The 27,317-nt window shown below is 41.7% G+C and overlaps 1 protein-coding gene across 1 annotated transcript; it reads left to right on the forward strand.

Annotated features, from left to right (window-relative positions):
- The first annotated feature begins 14,353 nt into the window (after positions 1–14,353).
- Positions 14,354–21,140, forward strand: LOC140724444 (N-acetyllactosaminide beta-1,3-N-acetylglucosaminyltransferase 3-like). Its single transcript, XM_073038896.1, has 2 exons — positions 14,354–14,748; positions 19,624–21,140. Exons 1-2 carry the CDS (start codon positions 14,722–14,724, stop codon positions 20,779–20,781), a joined length of 1,185 nt encoding a protein of 394 aa, XP_072894997.1. The 5' UTR covers positions 14,354–14,721; the 3' UTR covers positions 20,782–21,140.
- Positions 21,141–27,317: the final 6,177 nt, after the last annotated feature.

Raw genomic sequence — 27,317 nt, forward strand, 5'->3', positions numbered from 1 at the left:
TCCCCCCCCACTTCTACTTTTCGCAGTGATCGTTCCCTACGCGACTCCCTTGTCCACTCGTCCCGTCTCCCTCATCCCTTCCCACCGATATCCCTCCTGGCACTTATCTTGGCACTTATCCCTCACCACCATTCAGGGTCCCGGACAGTCCTTCCAGGTGAGGCGACACTTCACCTGTGAGTCGGCTGGTGTGGTATACTGCGTCCGGTGCTCCCGGTTTGGCCTTTTATATATTGGTGAGACCCGACGCAGACTGGGAGACCGTTTTGCTGAACGCCTACGCTGGGTCCGCCAGAAAAAGCAGGATCTCCCATTGGCCACACATTTTAATTCCATGTCCCATTCCTATTCTGATATGTCTATCCATGGCCTCCTCTATAGTCAAAACGAATCTAAACTCAGTTTGGAGGAACAAAACCTTATATTCCGGCTGGGTAGCCTCCAACCTGATGGAATGAACATTGACTTCTCTAACTTCCGTTAATGCCCCTCTTCCCCCTCTTACCCCATCCCTGACATATTTAGTTGTTTGCCTGTTCTCCATCTCCCTCTGGTGCTCCTCCCCTTCCTTTTTTCTCCTGAGGCCCCCCGTCCCATGATCTTATCCCTTCTGCAGTTCTGTATCACTTTCGCCAATCACCTTTCCAGCTCTTAGCTTCATCCCACCCCCTCCGGTCTTCTCCTATCATTTTGCATTTCCCCCTCCCCCCACTACTTTGAAATCTCTTACTATCTTTCCTTTCGGTTAGTCCTGACGAAGGGTCTCGGCCCGAAACGTCGACTGCGCTTCTCCCTATAGATGCTGCCTGGCCTGCTGTGTTCCACCAGCATTTTGTGTGTGTTGTTGATTGAGTATAGGAGTTGGGATGTAATGTTAAAATTGTACAAGGCATTGGAGAGGCCAAATTTGGAATATTGTGTACAGTTCTGGTCAACGAATTATAGGAAAGATGTCAACAAAATAGAGAGAGTACTGAGAAGTTTTACTGGAATGTTACCTGGGTTACAGCACCTAAGTTACAGAGAAAAGTTGAACAAGTTCGGTCTTTATTCTTTGGAGTGTAGAAGGTTGAGCGGGGACGTGTTCGAGGTATTTAAAATTATGAGGGGGATAGATAGAGTTGACGTGGATAGCTTTTCCATTGAGAGTAGGGGAGATTCAGACAAGATGACATGAGCTGAGAGTTAGGGGCAAACGTTTAGGGGTAACACTATGGGGAACTTCTTTACGTAGTGAGTGGTAGCTGTGTGGAACGAGCTTCCAGTAGAAGTGGTAGAGGCAGGTTCGATATTATAATTTTAAAAAAAATGGATTGGTATATGTACAGGAAAAGAATGGACGGTTATGGGCTGTGTGCAGGTCAGTGGGATTAGGTGAGAGTAAGCGTTCAGCACGTACTAGAAGGGCCGAGATGGCCTGTTGCTGTGCTGTAATTGTTATATGGTTGTAAATGTTATCTCAGTGACGTTTAGAGTGGAATGTTTGTAGTTTCAAACGGTGCAGTTTGAATATCGCAGGAACTGCTGAACTCCTGGGATTGTCCCGTTCAACAGTCTCAGTTTGTGGAGAATGGTGCGGGGAGAAAAATCAGGTAGCGGCAATTCTAAGAGCAAATCCGCCTTGATAATGAGAGAGATCGGTGCAGAAAGACGGGTTGATTCAATCTGCCAGGAAAACGACGGAAACCAAATGATCACTCTACCACTGCAATGTGCAGAGAGGCATCAAGGGACGCGAAACATGTCGAACATTGAACTGGACGGGCTACGGCAGTACAAGACCACGGACATACAATCAGTGGCCGCATTATTAGGGACCGGAGGAGCACAATACAGTGCACATAGACATTTGTTATCAACAGCCAATGAGATTTAATTCAGCAAGTTTTATTTTAAATATTACTGACTGATAGTTGCTGTCTTTGCTAAAATAGCACACTCACTCGTGCAGAAAAATCAGGCGGATCCGCAAAGCCACACAATTTTAAAGACAGTATTGAAATGGTAGAAACACTTGAAATCCTGCCGTCACAAATGGTCGTATTAACACATCGTAGCGTTGCCCACCCAGTACAGTCTCTGTGTTTACTCTGTACTCAGCTCCTGATTCTGCTTCCAGGGCACCCGAGCACCGGAATTCTGTGGGACCAAACAGTAAGTGAACACAATCAGAGTAATGTTCAGTTGACAACACACACATAAGACTGCACTCACACTCATCAGCACGTAACTCCAGACCCTGCTCCACAGCGCAAGAACTAAACGACACAAAAACTCCTTCGAGCCAATGGTTCTGATGTGCTGTTCGATCCAGGCTTAATTTTGCACCTCAGTAGACGGTGACAAAGATTACATACTGTATCTCACGACAAACCCAGGGAGCAACAGCGACCCGCATCCTGCTTCAGATCGGGTGGTGTCATCGCATGAAATTATTCTTTACTTTGGGACCAATTTACTGTCAGACTATAAACTTCAGTGACAGCTGAGGGCAGAAATCGTTGTGGGCTTATAGGAAAGAGACAGCAGCAGGATGGGCCATGTGAACTCTGGTAAAAAGTTATGATTTTGGAATCATCTTTTCTTTTGAACATCGGACATTCCCTTTCGCCAGATTTAACTGTGTCCCGGCAACCTGGAGCAGCACTGATCTCAGAGTCAACAACTTTAAAAAGCAATCTTAAATATTTGTCCACAATGGGGCCATTACAATACTGGGCAAGGCGGCAACTGTGTGGAGATAACAAACTGGAGATAACTAGGTCCAAAAGAGTACAGCAAGATAATAATGTATTTCACCAGATTATTGTACATTTACTGGAAATAAACAATCTTATCAATCAGATGACTTTCATGACTGATGGGTCTATTTACGTTACTCCGTTCGGCGTGTTTCCCCGCTCTCATCTTTACTTTACGAATACCTGAGCTGCTTCTCCTTACATAATGATGAAAACCCCTGTAACATTAAATTCACTGGATGTGTTTTTGTCAACCAGAGGATGCTGATGGGAGATTTAATTACATTCACATTCCGCATTCACTGTGACCATCGCAGATCTGTCTGTGATCTCAGCGACTCAATCCTGTAACATCTCACTCACGTGTGCATCAAGCGCCATTACACTGCAGGATTACAAAGACTCTGTTTTTCCTGTATGTGGAGGACGATCATTCAAATGACGTACTAGACTCTAGGCGAGGGAAAAAATGCATTTCATCAGTCTTCAACTGTTGGTGCCCATTTTGAGTCCCCACCCCTCCCCAACCCCCACCGGAACAGAAACCATTTTTTCTGCATCCCTGCAAAGACTCCGTGGGTTCTTTTATGCTGCATCAACATATATAGAACCTGTCCTGTATACAGTCTGTCGTGTATACAATCTGTCATATATACAATCTGTCATTTACAAAATATGCCATGTACTGTATACAACCTGTCATGTATAAAATCCGTTATGTACAAAGTATGTTATGTATGCTATCCTTCATGGACACAATCTGCCTTGTACACAATCCGTCAAGTATACAATCCGTCATGTATACAATCTGCCGTGCGTATAATCTGCCGCATATACAATATGTCATGTCTACAATCCAGTCTCCTCTCATTCATCTAACACCACGTTATGTAACTATTTCAAACCTGAAAAGTTCTAAATGTATGAAAACAAGCCAAGATCACAGAGGCTGCCTCACAGGACAACCCACGTGGTCCAGTATCTATCACCTAAACCTTCTTTGACCTGCAACCTGCCCTGTTATGTGCTATTATACCCGTCAAAACAGACAGTGTCGGCCCTATGCTTGAGAAGGGAAAGTTCAGGCAAGTCACGAAATTGGAGCGCAATGCACTTTCCTCAATGGCAGCTGAATTGCGGGAAAATGTTTGTAAGGGATAGAATTTACTCGCTTCTGAAAAAAAGCAATAATTGGCAAGAAGGGAGAGAGAAAATAAGCAGAGCGAGTCAGACATAGAGAAACAAACATACATACACAGACATACAGAGACATACAGACAGAAACCTACAGAGACGGAGAGAGACACGGAGGCAGAGAGAGAGAGAGAGAGAGAGAGAGAGAGAGAGAGAGAGAGAGAGAGAGAGAGAGAGAGGGAGATACACAAAGAGATGGAGATACAGAGAGAGTGAGATACACAGAGAGAGGGAGATAAACAGAGAGTGAGATACAGAAAGAGAGAGATACATAGAGTGAGGAGGTACACAGAGAGAGATACAGAGAGATACACAGAGAGAGATACAGTGAGAGATATACAGAGGGAGACAGAGAGAGAGACAGATACACAGAGAAAAGGAGATACAGAGAGAGACAGAGAGAGAGAGAGAGAGAGAGACAGATACACAGAGTGCGGTAGATGGGACTAGCTGAGTGTAAGCGTTCGGCACGGACTAGAAGGGCCAAGATGGCCTGTTTCTGTGCTGTAATTGTTATATGGTTATATGGTTATAAAAGCTGATTTAAGCAATTGATTCTATTGTGCTGTTCGGTCCAGGCTTCCTATTGTGCCTCAGTGCCCGGTGACACAGATTACATCCAGTATCTGTCCACAATTCATTCTGCTCCAGGGAGCAACCGCGACACGCATCCCGGCTCCGTTCAGTTGGTGTCAACACACTAATTCATTTCAACACGCTCAGAATGCTGGGGGAACTCAGTAGGTCAGGCGACATCAATGGAAAACAGGACAGTTGACGTTTTGGGCAGAGACCCTTCGGCAGAACCACTTTGTGGAACACCGACACTTTGACCGCCAGAAAAAAAGCGGAATCTCCCAGTGGCCAGCCATTTTATTTCCACTTCCCAATCCCATTCCAACATGTCAATTCCTGGTCTCCGCACTGCTGTGCTGAAGCGACACTGAGACTGGAGGAGCAACACCTCATATTACGTCTGGGTCGCCTAAAACCTGATAGCATGAACATCGATTTCTCAGATTTCAGGTAATAACGCCCCCTTCACCATTCCCCATTGCTCTTTCTCTCTCTGGCCTTATCTACATCGTCTCCTTCGGGTGCTCTTCCCTGCTTTTCTTTTTCCAGGCCTTCTGTCCTCTCCTATCAAATTCCCACTTCGCCAGCCCTATATCTCTTTCACCAATCAATTTCCCAGCACTTTACTTCATCCCTCGCCCTCCCGGTTTCACCTATCATTTTCCGCGTCTTCCTCTACTCCCCTCCCCCTCCTTCCAGCTCTGACCTATCATCTTTTTTCTTTCTCCAGTCCTGATGAAGGGTCTTGGCCAGAAACTTCGACTGTACTCTTTTCCGTAGATGCTGCTTGGCTTACTGAGTTCCTCCAGCGTTTTGTGTCTGTTGCTTGCATTTCCAGCATTTGCAGATTTTCTCTTGTTTGGCATTAATTTATTGTATGCATGGGGATCAATTTATTTTCAGACTATAAACCGTAGCGACAGCTGGAGGCAAAGACCATTGTGGGTTTATTGGAAAAACACAGCAGCAGAACGGGCACTGTCAACTCCGGTGAAAAGTTATGATTTCGGAATAATATTTTCTTTTGAACATTGGATCATCAATTTCACCAGATTTAACTGTGCTCCCAATGCCTGGATCTCCACTGATCTCAGAGTTAGCTCTTTTATAAAGCAAACTTCAATATTTGTCCACTATGGGGCCATTACAATAACGGGCAAGGCAGCAGCTGTGTCGACATTACAATTGGAGATAACCACGCCCTAAAGAGTACAACAAGATAAGAATGTATTTCACCTTCAAATTAGTGTTCACTTACTGGAAATAAGTAAAGTGATCAATGAGATAAAATTCTGACTAATGGGTCTGTTTACTTTCCTCCCGTTGATGTGTTTCCCCGCCCTCACACATACGTTACAAATACTTGAGTGGATTCCCTTTACTGTGTGATGAAAATCCCTTTAACATTTTTTTTTCATTTTAAAATCTGTTTACTAATTATTATTGAAGATTGACAAAAAAGGTTCACCCTGTACACATCAGACTTCCAATATAACTCGGAGTCCTGCCATGTGCAGAAGTTCGCTGATGACACGGCCATAGTAGGGTGTGTCAGGAATGGACAAGAGGAATAGTATAGGAAACTGATACAGGACTTTGTGATATGGTGCAACTCAAACTACCTGCGTCTCAATATCACCAAGACCAAGGAGATGGTGGTGGACTTTAGGAGATCTAGGCCTCATATGGAGCCAGTGATCATTAATGGAGAATGTGTGGAGCAGGTTAAGACCTACAAGTATCTGGGAGTGCAGTTAGACGAGAAGCTAGACTGGACTGCCAACACAGATGCGTTATGCAGGAAGGCACAGAGTCGACTGTACTTCCTTAGAAGGTTGGCGTCATTCAATGTTTGTAGTGAGATGCTGAAGATGTTCTATAGGTCAGTTGTGGAGAGCACCCTCTTCTTTGTGGTGGCGTGTTGGGGAGGCAGCATTAAGAAGAGGGACGCCTCACGTCTTAATAAGCTGGTAAGGAAGGCGGGCTCTGTCGTGGGCACAGAACTGGAGAGTATAACATCGGTAGCAGAGCGAAGGGCGCTGAGTAGGTTACGGTCAATCAAGGAAAACCCTGAACATCCTCTGCATAGCACCATCCAGAGACAGAGAAGCAGTTTCAGCGACAGGTTGCTATCGATGCAATGCTCCTCAGACAGGATGAAGAGATCAATACTCCCCAATGCCATTCGGCTTTACAATTCAACCGCCAGGATTAAGATATGTTAAAGTGCCGGGGTTAGGACTGAGCTTAAGTTACCATTCAATGTATTTAAGAACTTTTTAAAAGCTATTTATTAATGCTTTTTGAGAGGGTGACTTTAGATGCATATCATATTTTTACTGAGTAAGTATTGTATGTAATTAGTTTTGCTACAATAAGTGTATGGGACATTGGAAAAAATATTGAATTTCCCCATGGGGATGAATAAAGTATCTATCTATCTATCTATCTATCTATCTATCTATCTATCTATCTATCTATCTAACTATCTATCTATCTATCATTAAGTCAATATGTCATAATATGCAATAAGGAATTAAATTATCAAATAACTGATTAACAAAGCTGAGCAATTTATCAATAATAATAAGAACAGTAAAGTGTTAAGAATATTTTTATAAAGAAAAAGAAGGGAAAAAAAAGAACTCCTGCTAACTGAAAAAAAACCCTACGAACTAAAAAAAAGCCAAAAAGAAAACCCATTGGGAGCACACCCCGGAGCTATACATCATACAATCTTCCATAAAAAAAATCCATCAATCCGCCAACTGAAATCCACTTAAAGAAAAATTGGAAGGAAAGCTTATTAATTAACTCAAATCAGATAATAGTAGCGTGCGAATGAATCCCACCTTTTCTCAAAATCGAATCGAGGATCAAAAGTTCGACTTCTATTTTTTTTTCCAAACTAAGACATAGCATCACCTGAGAGAACCATTGTATCAAAGTTGGAGCAGAAGCATCTTTCCATTTGAACAAAATAGCCCTTCTGGACAATAATGTAACGAATGCAGTTACATGTCCATCTGATGGAGGAATACCATGAATATATTGAGGGATTATACCAAATAAAACTGGCAATTTATTAGGTGTTAAATTAATTTTAAAGCTTTAGAAATTGTAGAGAAAATAGATTTCCAAAAATGTGTCAATGTGGCTGTCTCGGTTTTACAACTGTCACACTGACTATCAGCATTGGGAAACATTTCAGACAGTCTCTCCTTTGTCAAATAGTAAAGATGTACAATTTTAAATTGAATTAAAGAGTGACTGGCACAAATCGAAGAAGAGTTAACCAACTTCAAAATCCGCAACCAATCTTCTGTTATAAAGGTCATGTTAAGATCTCTCTCCCAATCTTGCTTAATCTTAAGTGAAGGGTAATTTTGTTGCTGTAACAATAAATTATACATTTTCCCAATAAAACCCTTCTAAAGGATTCATTTTAAAAATATTATCTAACAGATCAGAATCTTCTATATATGGAAAATTACTTTAGTATTTTTGTAAGAAGTGACTGACCTGAAGATATTGCAAGAAATGTGAATATGATAGAGAGTATTTAGTTTCTAATTTCTGAAAAGACATCAGTCAGCCATCTTGGAACAAATCCGTGGAGGAAGAAATCCCTTTGTTCCTCCAAAAAAAAGTAGGATCTCTTAATGAAGGTTTAATTAAATAATTTCAATAAATTAAACTAAAATGTTTAACTTTTTTAAGATTAAAAAATTACGAAACTGGAACCAAATTTGTAATGACTGCTTAATCACAGGATATAAATTTAAATTAGTAATCTTGGCCAGTTGTACAGACAAAGAATCTCCTAATAATGTGGTTAAATGAAACTGTTTCACAGCATTCAATTCTAAATCAGCCCAAGGTTCATCTTTATCAGCCCCATATAACCAAAAGCACATATAACGTATATTAACAGCCCAATAATACATTCTTAAATAAGGCAAAGCAAGACCTCCATCTTTTTTTAAATTTTTGAAAGTGATATTTAGCAATTCTTCGCTTTTGCATTATTCCAAACAAAAGTTGAAATAATGGAATCAACTTAACCGTAGAACTTCTTAGTTAGAAAAGGGATATTTTGAAATACATATAAACATTTTGGTAAAATCATCATTTTAACTGCATAAATTCAACCGACTACCAAAAGTGTAAGTGGATTCCATGTACAAAATAATTGCTTCTTAGAAACCACTAAAGGAACCAAATTAGCTTTATAAAGATAATTATAATTTTAGTGATAATAATACCTAAATATTTAAATGTCCGTAACTCTAAAAGGAATGTCATCATATATAGAAGCAGAATCATTTAGAGGAAATAATTCACTTTTATGAAGGTTTAGTTTATATCTTGAAAACTTTCCAGAATCATTGAATAGTTTCATAAGCTAAGAATGGATTCTTCAGGATTCGAAATATAAACTAAAAGATCGTCAGCAGAAAGAGAGATCTTATGAAGTCCCATTTATAAAAATTCCATGAATATCTTTAGCTTTACGAAGTGCAATAGCCAAGGGTTCCAGCACCAAATTAGATAACAAAGGATTTAATGGACTTCCTTGTCTCGTACCCAATGAAAGCCGAAAAAAAGGAGATCTGCAAATGTTAGTAATAACAGTAGCAATAGGGCTTTTATATATCATTCTAATCCACTTATTAAAATTAATACCAAAGCCGAATTTCTCTAAAACATTCAATAAGTATCTCCATTCAACTCTATCGAATACCTTTTCAGCATCAAGAGACACAACACATTGGGAAACCTTAAAGAAGGATGAATCTATAACATTTAACATTCTTCGGACATTAGAAAAGGAATAACGGCCCTTTATTAAACCTAAACACGAGGAAATCTGCGGATGCTGGAAATTTAGGCCTTATAAAACCTATCTGATCTTGAGAAATAATTTTAGCTAAATAATTTTCCAACCGATTAACCATTATTTTTGAGAGAATTATAGCATCCACATTTAATAATGAACTCGGTCTATATGAAGCACAGTCAGTATAATCTTTATCTTTCTTAAGAATTAAAGAAATAAAAGCATTATAAAATGTGGGAGGTAACTCTCCTATCAAAAAAGAATCTTTATATGTTTCCAACATATATGAAGAGAGCAATTTTTCAAATTTTTATAAAATCCTACAGAATACCCATCCAGTCCAGGAGCTTAACGAGATTGCAATGAAAAATTAGCTTTCTAAATTTCCCTTTCAGTAATAGGAGCATCAAGAGTTTGTTGATCCTCAGCAGAAATTTGAGGAAAATCAGTCTTTCGTAAAACGTCATTCATTTTAGAAAAATCAACTGGAAACTGAGATTTATGAAGTTCAATATAGAAGTCGTGAATTTTTTAATTAATATCTTCATAATTGCATACTAAACTACCATCTTCCTTACAAATATTTAAAATTTCTCTTTTAGCTCCAGATGCTTTTAACTGCGATACTAATAGATTGTTACTTTTATCTCAAAATACATAATATTGACTTTTCAATTTAAGTAAATTTCTTTCAATAGGATAAGTTAATAAAAAATTACATTGTAATTGGAGTTCAACTCTTTCTTTAGATAAATCAATGTTAGGAGAGACTGCATAAATATTATCCAAGTCTTTAATTTGTTTGGAAATCTTATCTAACTCTGTTTTTGTCTGTTTCGTAAGCTTAGCTGAATAGGAAATTATCTGACAGCGCAGATATGCTTTAAATGTATCCCATATAAGCAATTTTGAAACATCTCTCGTATTGCTTAAAAGAAAAAAAAAATCTTTTATCTGAGTCTCAATAAATTTGACCAAGTCCGGACTTCGTAATAAATTTTCTGGAAAACGCCAACGCAAATTTGCAATAACAGCATCATTTAATTCAAAAGCTAAACTTAAAGGCGCATGATCCGAAAGAACTATAGCATCATATTCACATTTCTGGACTTTGGACTAAAATCGGGGATCAACTATGAAGTAATCGATTCTCGAATATTTTTGGGAACGTGAGAAAAAAAAAGAATAATCACGATTATTAGAATATAAATGTCTCCACATTTCAACCAGGCCAAAATCAATTAGAAAAATATTAATAAGTGATGCAGAACAACTCGGAAGCCGCTGATTAGTTGAACTCTTGACAATCAAAAGGTTTAAACAAAAGTTAAAATCACCACCCATTAACAACATATATTCATTTAAGTCCGACAATAAAATAAATACATTTTTCTTTTTAAAAGAAGGATCACCCACATTAGGTCCATATAGGTTAACCAGAACAATTTTTCTGTTGCAAATTGTTCCTTTAACAATTAAAAATCTACCATTAATATCTGACACAATCTCTTCTTGGATGAATAAAGTATTAGATTGAATAAAAATAGATACTTGCTTTGTTTTATTTTGACACGTAGCGTGAAATTGAAGGCCCTTCCACATTTTAAAAATCTATTTTGATCGCCCGTTATGATATGCGTATCTTGAACAAAAATTGTATCGGCTTAATGATTTTAAAAGTCTTTTTTCGCTTAATAGGATGATTCCAACCACATACATTCCAACTTACAACATTTATCTGTTTAATTGTCATAAAAAATTATTCTATTTAACACGTAAATGGAAGCATAACATCGCAGGTAAATCAAAACTGGCGCTGCTAAGTACAACCATACACAAAATGTGCATGTTCCAGAACTCCGTAATGGGAAAAAAATCCCCCCCAAAAAACTAAAATTAATCTTACAATTAATCGTGTAAATCAAAACTAACCCCAATCCTCCCACCACCCCAAAAAGCCCGAAAATCGGCAAAAAAAGCCGAAATGCATCTCCATGGAGCAAAAACGGAATAGTCTCCGCGAGCTGCCCATTTTATAATAGTGGCTTTAAAAAGTTTTCCTTAATTTCTCCCGCCAGTTGCAAAAAAAGACAAGATACGGCCCTAAAATAGAGGAGCCCTGCAAAGGGAAAAATATTTTGCTAAATATAAAAAAACCTAACACTACAAACCAACCCAACACTTTATCAAGTCATGTTAAATGATTCTTCTGCCCACTTACAGGCCTTACTTCTAACTGCTATATATATATGCAATTTAAATATCAATTTACTTTAATGCCTTTCTTTACTTTACATAGTATTATTATACTGAAACAATGGATACTGGTAAGGCAAGGTAATCAGTAAAACATGGAACAAATTCCCAGCTGAAATGGTTAATACAAGTGATCAGAAGAAAGTACAGGGATCTCAGAGATGTATTTTTCCCCTAGACCAGTGGGTCCGTGGAAAGATTTGCCATGGGTAGTCAGAGAGGCAGACACAACAGGGACATTAAAAAAAAACTCCGAACTAGGCTCATCCTTTAACATTAAATTCACTAGATATATTATTGCCAGCTGGAGGAGGCTGATGGGAGATTTAATAAAGTTCACATGCTGAATTGAATTTACTGTGACCGATCTAGGTCTGTCTGTGATCTCAGCGCCTTAATCCTGCCTCTCACCAGTAACATCTCGCTCACTTGTCCTTCAAGGAACATTACACTGCAGAGATTACAGAACTAATTGTAATAATCTGCTTTCAACTGTCTTCTGCTGCTTTCAGTTCCTCCCACAACAGGAACTATTTTGTCCACGTCCCTGTCAAGACGCCGCAGGATACTTTATGTCTCATCAAATATCCCACTGATTTTACCGAACTACTACGGATAAAATCGAGTACATTGTTATTTTAAAAAAACTGCAATGTATCCACTGCCCTGTAAACTTAGGCCATGTCAAATTCTTCTCAATCACTGAAAAAAAGCCAATATCACAGACGATTCTTCACAGGACAATTCACAACGCGCAGATCTCTCTCTGTTAAACCTGTTAAAGATCTCTCAACTACCCACAAAATTCAGACACACTGTAATCAACACAAGACGGTGATCCACAACAGGTCTCACCAATGACTGTATAATGGAACCATCACATCTTTACACGCCCCCCACCGCTATAAAATGCAGTGGGGAGTTATATGCGAGGCAGGGTTTGAGGGTCGGCAACACATTGTGGGCCGAAGGGCCTGTAATGTGCTGTACTATTCTATGTTCTATAAGCAGTGTGCAGAAATACATCACTGATCACGTAACATTTTGATCTTTGATGTGAACAGGCTACGGCAGCAGAAGAGTATAAGACCTTAAGAAATAGGATCATAATTAGGCCATCTGGCCCATCGGGTCTGCTCCACAGTTCAATCATGGCTCACCATTTATATTTCTCTCCTCCTCAACCCCAGTTCTCGGCCTTCTCACCGTATACTTTGACGCCCTGTCCAAGACCACGAACGGACACTAAGTTACTACTTTGTTAGGTACAGAAAGTGCGTAATAAAGTGCCGACTGAATGCAGACTTTGATATTTGTATCAACGCCCAGTGACATTTAGTACAGAAAATCCTCTCCCCCTCTCCCCCTCCGTCTCATTGGAATGGCCTCCTCAATATTCAGCAGAAGCAGATTATTACCATTATTTCTGTAATCTCTGCAGTGTATTGGTCTTTGAAGGACAAGTGAGTGAGATGTTACAGGTGAGACGCAGGATTAAGGCGCTGAGATCACAGACAGACCTAATTCGGTCACCGTAAATTCAGCATGTGTATTTTATTAAATATCCCATCAGCATCCTCCGGCTGACAAAACACATCCAGTGAATTTAACGTTAAAGGTATTTTCATCACACTGTAAAGAGTATCATCTCAGATATTTGTAAAGCATGTGTGATAGCAAGGAAACACACCAACGGGAGTAACGTAAATAGACACATTAGAGACTCACGGGGGCAGAGAGAGGGGGAAAGGGGGAGGGAGGGGGGAGAGGGGGAGAGTGGTGTAAAGGGGAGTGGGGGAGAGGGGAGGAGAGGGGAGAGAGGGTGTGGGGGGGAGATAACCTGTAAACTTAGGTCATGACGAATTCTTCTCAATCACTGAAAAAAGCCAAGATCACAGACCTTACCTCACAGGACAACTCACACGGTGCAGACGTCTCTCTGTTAAACCTTCTTTTGATCTCCCACCTACCCACACACTTCTGACAGAAGGGAATCAACACTGCAAGCGGTGATCCACAACAGGTCCCACCAACCGACTATATAATGGAACCATCACATCTTTACACCCCTCTCCCGCTATAAACTGCAATGTGAGTAGTTCTCATAATTTCGCCAGCTCCCAGTAGCTACCTAATGAAATGTCGTCAAGAGTAGACAGATAGTGTCGATCCCTCCAGTGAAGGAATAAGCAAAGCGAATCCTCAGTTCCCTCGGTCGGGGATCGGTAAAGCCCCGAGTGTGGATGGACCGGCCTCCTGCTGTTGCAAGCAGTAGCCCGGGGACAGATCCGAGATGCGGGAAGCTCGCACCTCCCGAGCCTTTGCTGATGATTCGGAGCTGGGTTGAAAATGCAGCTTTTTCTATAACATTTCCAACGACACCAGTTTCCCGCGGGACATGCACAGGAAGTCGGTGCATGCAATTAGCTGAAGGGAATTATTAATTCTTTCAAAAGCGATTCGCTACAGTTGTATGATTGAACAATCCAATACGTTCTCAGTCTCATTTAACTGTTCACAAAAGTGGCTAAATACCTTTGTGATGTTTATATGTCAGTAGATCGAGCTTCTTACCGTGTACAGATTCTGTTACCACCCTGTCCCAGTAAGGCTGTGTTACGGGTTCTGTAAGTAATGGACACACCCTGGTTAATGTTCAGTCAGCTCCTGGTGATAATCATTAACTAAACCAACAGCGTTACCAGCGGGTCACTCCGTGACCTGTTCCTTAGCACAAGGTACGTTCTGTCTCCAACAAACATCACCTGGAGGTGAAATGCGATCTCGATGACTTTGAGAGTGGAATGTTTGTTGGTGCCAGACGGTTCAGTTTGAATATCGCAGGAACTGCAGAACTCCTGGGTTTGTCAAGTTCAGCAGTCTCAGTTTGCGGAGAATGGTGCTGGGAAAAAAGTCAGGTAGCGGCAATTCTGAGAGCAAAAACGTTTTGTTAATGAGAGAGATCGGTGGAGAAAGGCGGGACTGATTCAATCTGCCAGGAAGACGACGGTAACTCAGATAATCACGAACTACTGCACTGTGCAGAAAGGCATCACTGGACGCGCAACGTGTCGAACATTGAACTGGACGGGCTACGGCAGTAGAAGACCACGGATGTACAATCAGAGGCCGCATTATCAGGTACAGGAGGAGCGCAATACAGTGCACATAGACATATGTTAGCAACAGCCAATGAGATATAACTCATAACATTTTATTTTAAATATCACTGACAGATACTTGTTGTCTTTGCTGGAATAGCACACTCTCTCCGGCAGAAAAAGCAAGCTGATCCGCAAAGCCACACAATTTTAAAGACAGTAATGAACTGGTAGAAACACTAGAAAACCAACCGTCACAAGGGGGCACATTAACTCATCGTAACGTTGCCCACCCAGTACAGTCTCTGTGTTTACTCTGTGCTGAGCTCCTGGTTCTGTTACCAGCGAATCCGAGCACCTGAATTCTGTGGGACCAAACAGTAAGTGAACACAATCAGAGTAATGTTCAGTTGACAACACACACATAAGACTGCACTCACACTCATCAGCACGTAACTCCAGACCCTGCTCCACAGCGCAGGAACTAAACGACACAAAAACTCCTTCGAGCCAATGGTTCTGATGTGCTGTTCGATCCAGGCTTAATTTCGTACCTCAGTAGACGGTGACAAAGATTACATACTGTATCTCACGACAAATCGATCAGCTCCAGGGAGCAACCGCGACCCGCATCCTGGTTCAAATCGGGTAGTGTCATCGCATTAATTTATTGTTTATTTTGGAACCAATTGACTGTCAGACTGTAAACTTCAGTGACAGCTGAGGGCAGAAATCGCTGTGGGCTTATAGGAAAGACACAGTAGCAGGACGGGCCATGTGAACTCTGGTAAATGTTATAATTTTGGAATAATCTTTTGAACACTGGACATTACTTTTCGCCAGATTTAACTGTGCCTCGGCAACCTGGAGCAGCACCGATCTCAGAGTCAACAACTTTATAAAGCAATCTTAAATATTTGTCCACAATGGGGCCATACAATGATGGGCAAGGCAGCAGCTATGTGGTGATTACAAACTATAGATAATCACGTCCAAACGAATGCAACCTATTTCACAAACACATTAGTGTTCACTCACTGGGAAAAAATAACCTTATCTATCAGATGTCTTTCATGACTACCGGGTCTATTTACATTACTCCCGTCGGTGTTACCCCGCTATCACCGTTACTTTACAAATACCTGAGCTGTTTAAAGAAGAGGAAGTGCTGGCGCTGTTAAGGAATATAAAAGTGGATGAATCTCCGGGACCTGACAGGATATTCGTTAGGATCTTAAGGGAAGTTAGTGTAGAAATAGCAGCGGCTCTGAAAGAAATATTTCAAATATCTTTAGAATAGGTGGTGGTGCCGGAGGATTGGCGTATTTCTCATGTGGTTCCATTGTTTAAAAAGAGTTCTAAGAGTAAACCTAGCAAATACAGGCCTGTAATTTTGAGGTCAGTGGTGGGTAAATTAATGGAAAGTTTTCTTAGAGATAGTATATATAATTATTTTGATAGACAGGGTCTGATTAGGAACAGTCAGCATGGATTTGTGCGTGGAAGGTCATGTTTGACAAATCTTGAATTTTTTTGAAGAGGGTACTAGGAAAGTTGACGAAGGTAATGCAGTGGATGCTGTCTATATGGACTTCAGTAAGGCCTTTGACAAGGTTCCACACGGATGGTTAGTTAGGAAGGTTCAATCGTTAGGTATTAATATTGAAGTAGTAAAATGGATTCAACAGTGCCTGGATGGGAGATGCCAAAGAGCAGTGGTGGATAACTGTTTGTCAGGTTGGAGGCCGGAGACTAGTGGTGAGCCTCCAGGATCAGTACTGGATCCAATGTTGTTTGTCATATAAATTAATGATCTGGATGATGGGGTGATAAATTGGATTAGTAAGTATGCCGATGTTACTGAGATAGGTGACGTTGTGGATAATGAAGTAGGTTTTCAAAGCGAGAGATTTACAGAGAGATTTAGGCCAGTTAGAAGAGTGGGTTGAAAGATGGCAGATGGAGTTTAATGCCGATAAATGTGAGGTGCTACATTTTGGTAGGACTATTCAAAATAGGACATACATGTTCAATGGTAGGGCATTGAGGAATGCAGTAGAACAGGGTGATCTAGGAATAATGGTGCATAGTTCCCTGAAGGTGGAATCTCGTGGATAGAGTGGTGAAGAAAGCTTTTGTTATGGTGGCCTTTATAAATAAGAGCATTGAGTATAGGAGTTGGGATGTAATGTTAAAATTGTACAAGGGATTGGTGAGACCAAATTTGAGTATTGTGTACAGTTCTGGTCACCGAATTATAGGAAGGATGTCAACAAAGTAGAGTACAGAGAAGATTTACTAGAATGTTGCCTTTGTTTCAGCACCTAACTTACAGAGAAAGGTTGAATAAGTTAGATCTTTATTTCTTGGAGCGTAGAAGTTTGAGGGGGACTTGATAGAGGTTTTTAAAGCGATGAGGGGGCTAGATAGTGTTGACTTGGATAGGCTTTTTTCCATTGAGAGTAGGAGAAATTTAAACAAGAGGACATGAGTTGAGAGTCAGGAGGTAAAAGTTTAGGGGTAACAGAGGGGGAACTTCTTTACTCAGAGAGTGATAGCTGTGTGGAACAAGGTTCCAGTTGACGTGGTAGAGGCAGGTTCGATATTGTCATTTTTTAAAAAATGGATAGGTATATGGGCAGGAAAGGAATGGAGGGTTATATGCTGAGTGCAGTTCGGTGGGATTAGGTGAGAGTAAGCATTCGACACGGACTAGAAGGGCTGAGATGGCCTGTTTCTGTGATGCAATTGTTATATGGTTATATGTGAGGTGATGGACATTCAAATGAAGTAGGACTTGTACAATGAAAGGGAAGGCGCTGGCAAGTCAGTTCACTGAAAGGCAGGATGGTGAAAACAAGCGTTTAGCATGGTAGCCTTCATCAGTTATTGTGTAGAGTTTAAGGGCGGTGCTTTATTTGCAGTTATGTAATTTGTTGTTGAGACCACTTTTGAATATTTTGTACAATTTTAGTTACCCTGTTGTAGGTAAGACGCTGCAAAGTTGTAGAGGGTGCAGAAGGGATTTACGAAGATGCTTTTGGGGCTAGAGGGCCTGGGTTACAGTGAGGTTGGCCATGCTGGACCTTTATTCCTTGGAGAATGAGAGGTGACCTCAGAAGTTTAAAATCACAAGGGGTATTGATAAGGTGGATTTTCATTATTGGAGAGTTGGAGAGTCCAACATGAGAGGTCACAGATAGAAGCGAAAGAGGGGAAACATTGAAAAGAGAAATTGGGATAACTTCTGTACACAGAGGACCGTGAGTACCCGGAAGAAGCTACTAAAGGAAGTGGTTGAAGTGGGTTCAACTGCAACATTTAACAGGCATTTGGACAGGTACATGGAAGGGAGAGGCTTGGAGAGTTGTGGGCCAAACTAGACAACTGGGACTAGCAGGGAGGATGCTGTGGTTGGTATGGACCAGTTGGGCCGAAGGGCCTGTTTAGATCGCATTACTCTAGGATTCCATAATTCTAAAGTGACACAAGTTGCATCCCAGTGCAAATAGTTTTACTTGTACACATCGTTCTGCTATCAGTCACTGGCGTCTTTTCAGGGCTCCTGGCATCCAGGGTTTTACTCATACACATTGTGGATTATGCTAACTATCTGCCCTGTTCTGCTATCAGTTATCTGTGCTTTCTCTGGGCTCCTGGAGTCCAAGGTTCACTGCTCTTCATGAAGCGTAAATTCCTGCCATAGGTGATGCTGGTGCCGTTTTCCTTCAATAGATATGGGCCTGCGATGGCTTCGCTGTCTTGTCACAATTGCATACTGCTGAATCTCTGGGTGGAATTAGCCTTGCCTTTGGGACTAGTTATGCCTTAGTTGTAGCCTTCCATAAAGTGGCTTGACCAATGGATGGCAGCGTGGGTGGGCCCCCGCTTATTTAACTTTGAATACAATTCTCTGGTTAAAATAGAAGCAGGAAGCCAAGGTCCGTGAGTATACCTCTTTTTGTTTCTCCTATTGTAGGCATACATAGACCAGGTTGAAATGCCATGAAAATCAGATGCTTTCAGTAGCTGTACTAACACGTTACCTTCCCTGCACTGCCATATATTCGGTTACTAATACAACAGATCAATAACAGATCATCTTCCATAGTATCAATAACCTGTGAACTCAAACTGAATGTTGAACGAGCTGGGGCCTTCCTCTTTAGAGCAAAGTGGGAGGAGAAGTGAATTGATAGAGGCGTATAAGCTGATAAGAGGCATAGATAATGGAGAGCCAACAACATTTTCCCAGGGCAGAAAGGGCTAATATGATGGGGCATAATGTTAAAGTGATTAGAGAAAAGTTTAGGGGATTGTCAGAAGTAGTATTTTTTTTAAAAAGAAAATGGTGGGTGTATGGAATGCACAGCCTGGGCAGTGATAAGGGTAGATGCATCAGTGAGATTTAAAAGGCTTTTAGATAAACACATGGATGAAAGAAAAATGGAGAGCTATTTGAGAGAGTAGGGATAAATTGATCTTGGAGCAGATTAAATGGTCGATGCAACATCATGGGCCAAAATGCCTGCATTGTGCTCCATTGCTGTATGTCTCAGTTCAGTTTAAGCCCGAGAGGAGTGATGAGAGCTGTGAAGAGAGGTGGAATACAGCCGTTGGAATCATATATCTTTAATGCCCAAAAAGAAACTATGCGATTTTCAGTTTAATGACAGAGATGGGATCCTATAGGTAGATTTGTTTTTCTGCTGGAATGGAATGCTTCAGGTCAATTAAACTTTCAACAGTGTCAAGGGCCCTGCCTATTCCTTACCTCACCACCATTTTGAGGTCAATATTACAAAGCATTAGTGAACCTCATTACAGCTTAAACTTCCCATTCTTCTCAAGTATTATGTAAATTTAAAATTTTCTTTGAATTAATCCATATTTTTTTCTCTACTTCCGGTGAAAGATGAGAAGACATCGGCGATTCTATGAGAACGTAGTGTTGACTGTTTTGATTACTCTGGGATTGTTCTTCATGTTCTGGGATAATGACCAACGTCGAGAGACTGATGATGTTGCAGAAACTGTTCATCGTAAAGATCTGTCCAAGGTTGTTACAGCTGATGCAACTAAATCAGTGCTCAAGCCAAAGTGCCACGCGAACAGGACATTGTTGCACCTGTCCTCATTTGATCAACAGAAAGAACACATAAAAAACTTCTTGATGTATAAACACTGTCGAGACTTTGACATGATTCAAAACGTCCCAGACAAATGCGGTGGTCGAGAAGGATCTCAGAATGTCTTCCTGCTCCTGGTGATCAAATCTCACCCTTTCAACCAGGATCGGCGGGAAATGGTAAGGAAGACCTGGGGCAAAGAACGTAAATTCAATGGGGTCCAAATTAAGAGAGTCTTTATCTCTGGTGTCTCTCCTGACCAAAAAGAAAGGAGGAAATTGAATCAGCTGTTAGCCATGGAAAACAGAGAACACAGAGATGTCCTGCAATGGGATTTCTTGGATACCTTTTTCAACCTCACCCTCAAACAATACAAGTTGCTGCAGTGGGTCAGTGAATTTTGCCCCAGAGCCAAATTCATCTTCAATGGAGATGATGATGTTTTTGCCAACACCGATAACATGGTTGATTACTTGCTAGGCATGAAGGTGCACCAACACCTGTTTGTGGGCCATCTCATTTATGGGGTTGGGTCCATTCGCCAGAAGTCGAGCAAGTATTATGTGCCAGAAATAGTGACCACTATCAAGTCGTACCCACCATATGTTGGTGGAGGGGGCATACTTATGTCTGTGTATACAGCTCATATCATTTACCACATAGCCCAAGACCTTGAACTATACCCCATTGATGATGTATTTTTGGGGATGTGCCTGGCCAAGGCTGGACTAGCCCCACACTCCCATAGCGGATTCAGGACAGCTGGAGTCAGGATTCCTTCAACCCAAGATGACTCTTTCAATCCTTGCTATTACCGTGAGTTGCTGCTAGTGCACCGTTTTCGGCCTTTCGAACTGCTACTGATGTGGGATGCGGTGCATGATGCTAATCTGAATTGTGCTCATGCTTCCCAGAAGTCTGCATCCACGAAAAGGACTGCATGAGTCATGAGAGAATGTAGCAACTGTTGGAATGCAATGCAGTTTATAAACATGTGTTAATCAGTTGTTTATGCAATGTAAGAAGCTCAATTCCTAAATTATATTGGAGGATACATTAATTCATAGGGTTGGTGCCTTTCTACATTCTACAAATGTTTGTAAAGCTGTCAGGCGTCATCACTCAGCCTAATTCTTACTGCACCCATAATGACATTACAATATTGTCAGGAGCACCACAATTTAAGTCAATTGTAAAGTTATTCCAAGTGAGCAGTCCTTGTTGCATTGCGTGCAGATAGGTACAGCATGTTCACTTGGGGCATTTGTATAATAAGCCACCAATAAAATTTTTGTTACAGTTATATCTGTGTATTTTCTTCTTGCCGTTTCTTACATGTCCCTTGCAAAATATGAAAGAGATAAATGTGTTTCTTGGACTGGAACTGTGAGGACAACAAAGAATATAGATCTAAAATTGTCTCAGGGTTGGAGGAATAGAGAAACTTATGGTCATCACTTCTGTAGTCAAATGTCAGCCTGCATTGTGTCTGTGTAACTACATATCAAATAAAAGCACACACGCAGGAGATGGCTTTAACTGGAGTATTCACATTGAAGAGAGGGAAGGAGATCAATGAACATGTGGGGACAACAGATCAATATGCAAACATAGGCAGCAGTCCATATGTAGTGCGAAGGGGAGTGGCATTAGATTTGGCAGGTGTCTTGTCTAAGACAATGTACTCGGTTGCCAGTGTCATGTTGCTGTCATTGACACGGTCATCACTGAGAGGTAAGTCCGGTGGCCAATCTGGACATCGGAAAGCTGGAGAGGAGGGGACTTCAATAAGGCTCATTGTCCGAGGGGCAGCTCACGGCAGTGCAATAGAGCAATCGGTGACCAATCAACTAGTGGCCAATCGGCATTTGGGATTGATTAGTAAGAGCAAATTAAAGGAAGGTTGGACAAACCCAGTGGCCTTCGTCTGAGTAGAAACATAGAAAACCTACAGCATAATATGGGCCCCTCGGCCCACAGAGCTGTGCCGAACATGTCCCTACCTTAGACCTACCTAGGCTTTACCCATAGCCCTCTTTTCCTAAGCTCCATGTAACCAGCCAGGAGTCTCTTAACAGACCGTATCGTTTCAGTCTCCACCACCGCCGCCAGCAGCCCATTCCACGCACTCACCTCTCTCTGTGTAAAAAAAAAACTTACCCCTGACATCTGCTCTGTACTTACTTCCAAGCACCTTAAACTATGCCCTCTCATGGTAGCCATTTTAGCCCTGGGGAAAGCCTCTGACTGTCCACATGATCAATGCCTCTCATTATCTTGTACACCTCTATCAGGCGACCTCTCATCCTCCATCGCTCCAAGGAGAAGAAGGCCGAGTTCACTCAACCTATTCTCATAAGGCATGCTCCCCAATTCAGACAACATCCTTGTAAATGTCCTCTGCACCCTTTCTATGGTTTCCATGTCCGTCCTGTAGTGAGGCAACTATAACTGAGCACAGTACTCCAAGTGGGATCCGACCAGGGTCCTATATAGCTGCAACATTGCCTTTCAGCTCTTAAACTCAATCCCACAATTGGTGAAGGCCAATGCACTATATGCCATCTTAACCACAGAGTCAACCTGTGTAGCAGCTTTGTGTGTTCTGGGGACTCGGACCCCAAGATCCCTCTGATCCTCCACACTGCCAAAAGTTTTGCCTTTAATGCCATATTCTGCCATTATAGTGTAGGGACTGCGGTCTGCAGTCAGGTACTCAGGATCACTCAGCATAAATTTGCACGAACATTATTAGCAAAACACTCCGACACAAGACGGGTTTCATTTTGTTACAGACAGAAATGCCAGTCTGGTACTACAAGTCAACTGCATTTCCACATTGGTGGAGAAGTGTGCTGACACCCCTCGCTATCTGTAAAAACTGTGACGAGATGCTAAGGTGTATTCAATATGGACTGTGCCTTTAAAAAGAGAGAGAGCGTTGGTGTACACCGATTCAGAGAGAGAGAGCACCGAGCAGCTCGTGAGTCGCCATGGTTACGGAACGGCGGAGCTATATGATGGACAGCTGGCGTTCAGCATGTTTGGGATATATACAAGGTCAGCTAGATTTTCAGACAGACACACAGATACACGGAAGACACTGACAGAAATACAGAAGAAATAGACACTGGATGAACTTTCAGTGCCCACGAAAGGGTGGGTTTTGATCGCAGTGTGGGAAAGGGGTGACCGGTGGAATGTTATCGGTGTTTTTAACCTTTGATAGCTGTACTGCCTGAAGGCGGTACTCTTGTGTGATCACAAAACTTTAACAGGTACTTCGGAAGGCAACGGAAAGATCGACGACATCAGCTTACTTGGAAAACAAATCACCTCTCTCTCTCTCTTCTCAATTCTACTCAATATCACGAACTGAACTGACGCCATTCCTATACCATCGTAAGACTGTATCATTTACCACCTAAGCTGAAGAAGTTTGGGGTTTTATATTTGCACACTTACATTTGCATAAACTCTGCTAACCTGTTTGGTTTATCTGGTTTTATATTACGAGATTACGTGGATACTGATAAGTAGTGTTTTGTTTGTAACAATACCAGACTCCAGGTGTGTTCCATTTATGCTGAGTCTTTTAACCCGTTACGGGCACGTAACAAAACCGTTCCGACCCCTACATCACACCGCATTTCTGTAAACCCCTTCGACCCCTACAGCTCTCGTCATCTCTGCAAAACCTCGATCATCCACCCCTGTGCATACAGACGACAGCAGACCCGAGAAAGATACCGTCGTGTCAGATTGCATGGCTCATTAAACATTGTTGGCCAAAAGGAACTACAGACTGATCAAGGACAGAGAAGCAGACAAACCAATTCTCTCTGTTTCCCCCCATTTTGTTGGCTATGAACTGATTCTGGCACTGGAATAATTTAATCAGAGGAACTGAATGTGGACACAGGAAGCTTCAGGTAATGATCTGCTAAACCTGAGACCATTCTCAAACAAGTCGCCATTTGTTATGTGAAGGGAGTAGATTCTGAACTGATTCTTGACTCTGGGACAATCTAATCAGAGCAATAAACCTGAGACCATGCTCAGAAGAGTAGCTACTTGTTAAGACAAGTGTTTTGAACCCATTTTTCCAGCTTGTCCAGATTCCGTTTCATGCTTCTGTACTCTTCATCACTGTCGACTACACCCGCAATGTTGCTGTCAGCGACAGTGTGTAAATCTACGTGGTTTTAGTAGAAGTAATAAAAGATACTTGTTGGTAAATACAGATTCTCTGTATCTCATTGATCATTGTTACAAGGGATGAATCTTGTCACAGTGGCGTCCATCATTAACATTGCCCACTAACAGGACGTGCCCTCTACACAGTGTTACCATCGGGAAGGAGATACAGAAGCCTGAAAGCTCAGGTTCAGCGATTCAGTAACAGCTTTCTTTCCCCGCTACCACCTGTATCTCAGTTTTGCTTTCTCTATATTTATTTATCCTGTATTGCATTGTACTGCTACCGTAAAGTTAACAAATTCACGACGTATGTCTGTGATATTAAATCTGGTTCTGATTCTTTAAATGTACCTTTGAAACCTTTGATTCTGATGGAGATGCAGGGGGGGATGTGTTAGATCGAACTTACATTAGTTGAAAGCCTATCAGAACCTCGTGTACTGTGCTGTAATATTCTATGTTCTGTGGTCGACCGAGCGTACCGTGTCTTGCTATAGTTAAGTAAATCGATTAATTATTTAAAGCTACAACGCCTTGCTCTTCCAGACGACTCTCAATGCGTCGGATAATCAAGTGCAGGAGAATTAAAAAAATATTAGGCCATAAATATCAGTCCCGACCGCTGGATGATCTCGATAGCTTTGCTTGAAAGGGACTTGCCAAGTATTATGTAATGATGAATTGTCCTCGTTGTTCAGACTACGCTGGTCATGGGGTATGAAGGGAAGTAACTGGACAAACAAGAATATTAGCGATAGTCAGAATGGGCCAGTGCGTAGTAGGTCATGTCTAACCAATCTCACAGAGCTTTCCGAGGTCGTTATCAAGAATGGTGTGGAAGGCAAGGCAGTGGATGCCGTCTAACAGGGACTTCAGCAAGGAATTTCTCAAGGTTCCGTAAGGGAGGATGCTCGAGAAGGTTCAGTCGTTTGGCTTTCACGATGAGGTAGTAAATTAGATTCGCCATTGGGTACGTTGGGGAAGCTAGAGTGTGGTAATGGATGGTTGTCTCTCTGACTGCGGACCTGTGATGAGTGGAGTGTCCCAGGGATCGTTGTTGTGCCCGTTGTTATTTGTAATCTATATCAATTATCTGGATGATAATGTCGTTAACAAGATCAGCAAATTTGCCGATGATAGCAACATTGCGGGTGTAGTCGACAGTGATGAAGAGTACCGGAGCATGAAGCGGAATCTGGACCAGCTGGAAAATGGGTTGAAAAGTGTCAGATCGCATTTAACACAGACAAGAGTTAGATTTTGCACTTTGTGCGGACCAGCCAGGGTTGGTCTGAACCAATGAGAAATAGGGCACTGAGGAGTACGACAGGACAAACGAATCTGGGAATGCAGGTCCACAATTCAATGAAAGTTGCGGCGCAGTTAGACAGGGTCGTAAAAAAAGATTTTCGCACATTGGCCTTCATAGACCAAAGTACTGAGTGCAGGAGTAGTGACGTTACCTTGCTGTTGTTTAAGGCTTTATCGGGGCCTAATTTGGAAAACTGTGTGCGGGAAGGATGAAAATAAGATTAAAATAATGCAGAAAAAAATTATACGGCTAGTGCCGTAACGGACTGAATGTTTTTAATTAAAAGGAAAGATTTCACGTGTTAGCAGTTTATTCCCGAGCGGGTAGAAGACTGAGGGGAGATTTGATAGAGGTATACAACATTATGAGGCGTATAGAGAGTGTAAATGCAAGCGGACGCTCTCCACTGATATCGGGCGAGAATACAACTGACGATCATGGGTGATGTGTGAAATGTGAAATGTTTAAGGGAAACATGAGGGGAAACTTCTTCTTTCAGAGGGTGGTAAGAGTGTAGACAGAGCTGCCAACACAAATGGTAATTGAGATTCCGAGGCCAACGTTTAAGAGATGATTGGAGAAGTACACGGATGAGAGGGATATGGATGGGCACGGTCCGGGTGAGGCCGATGGGAGTAGGCAGTTTAAATAATTCCTCACCGACCTGACGGGCTGGAGACCCTGTTTCTCTGCAGTGGTTTCCTAACACCTGTCTGACTGTGTATCTGGGTTAGAACTTCAGTGTCACACAGCACCGACCAATCTAGAAAGTCGTTGGTACTGTTCGATCCATCTGTCCTTGCAACACTGAAGTAATTTGGATGGTTATTCTGTATTCTCCAATTGCGTGCGATGGTTTTGAAGGGAGGCAAGTGTGAACCTGATTATTTGCTTTGTCTTCGCTGCGTTTTTAGTTTGTGTAGTTTTGTATGTTTCATTTATTATTGACTTCAGAGAGAGACACGCATTCCACACCGGCCATGTGGATTCAGGGTTAAATGGATCGAAATATAAGCGTATCTACACCCGATATGATAAAACCACGATTCAGAGGTAAATTGGCATTTGGATAAATTGGTGTGTACTTGAATTGAGAATTCGGATTGCCATTTTGGACGGCTGGCTCTTTTAGTGAGCACCAGTAGCTGCTGCTGAACACTTTGAAATGCTGGTTTCTAGTTGTAGGGCTCCATTGGAAAAGATGCTTTGAAGTCGTTGTAGCATTTGCCCTGTAATATGTAAATGACAGGTCAGTTTAGGAAACGCGCTGGTGCAGTCAATCACTCAGCGATTTGCTGACGTCGTCAGCCCTCATTCCATTAATTATTCAGGTGCTGCTGTGTGATCAGATTAAATGGATTATTTCCTCAGCCCTATTTCTGAGAGCACTGGTAACTGCAGACTCGCAATAGAGTTGTAAAGTGCAGCAGAATTTCGACTCTGCTTGAGGAACACGGCTGCGCTCTGTCTTCCAGCCAGAATTCACTCTGTCTACTGCATCATCTGCCTTCTGTTAGGAAGCCAATACTGAATCAACGTAGCCAGGTTTCCCTCGATCCCATGCCTCCTGACTTTCTGAATGAGTCCACTATGGGGAACTGATCAAACTCCTGACCATAATTAATGCACCCACATCGACTGTTCGGATTCATCTGTTTGTTTTATTTTCACTTTCAAATAATTCACTCTAACTCATTAAGGACAACATGCCATGTTTTCTCTCCGTAGCCAGACTACGTTTCTCCAAATACTCATAAGTTCCTTCTTCAATAATCCTCTACAGCAGTTTACCCACAACCGATGTAAGACTCGCTGGTCTATAATTCCAAAAACTATCCCTATTATCTTTCGTCAACAAATGAACAACACTTTCCACACTCCAATCATCTAGTTCTACTTCCGTGGCCAGCAAAGACACAAATATCCTGTCCAAAAGCGCAGCAATATCCGAGATCCCCTTCCAAAATT

The sequence above is a fragment of the Hemitrygon akajei genome, unplaced genomic scaffold (genome assembly GCF_048418815.1).
Source record: "Hemitrygon akajei unplaced genomic scaffold, sHemAka1.3 Scf000219, whole genome shotgun sequence".
Taxonomy (NCBI): Eukaryota; Metazoa; Chordata; class Chondrichthyes; order Myliobatiformes; family Dasyatidae; genus Hemitrygon; species Hemitrygon akajei.

Excerpts from the sequence above, each read along its gene's own strand:
- LOC140724444 (XM_073038896.1), top strand. The coding sequence starts at position 14,722 with ATGTACAATCAGAGGCCGCATTATCAG. Across the intron at positions 14,749-19,623 it reads ATCAGAGGCCGCATTATCAG|ATGAGAAGACATCGGCGATT; the intron begins GTACAGGAGGAG and ends TTCCGGTGAAAG.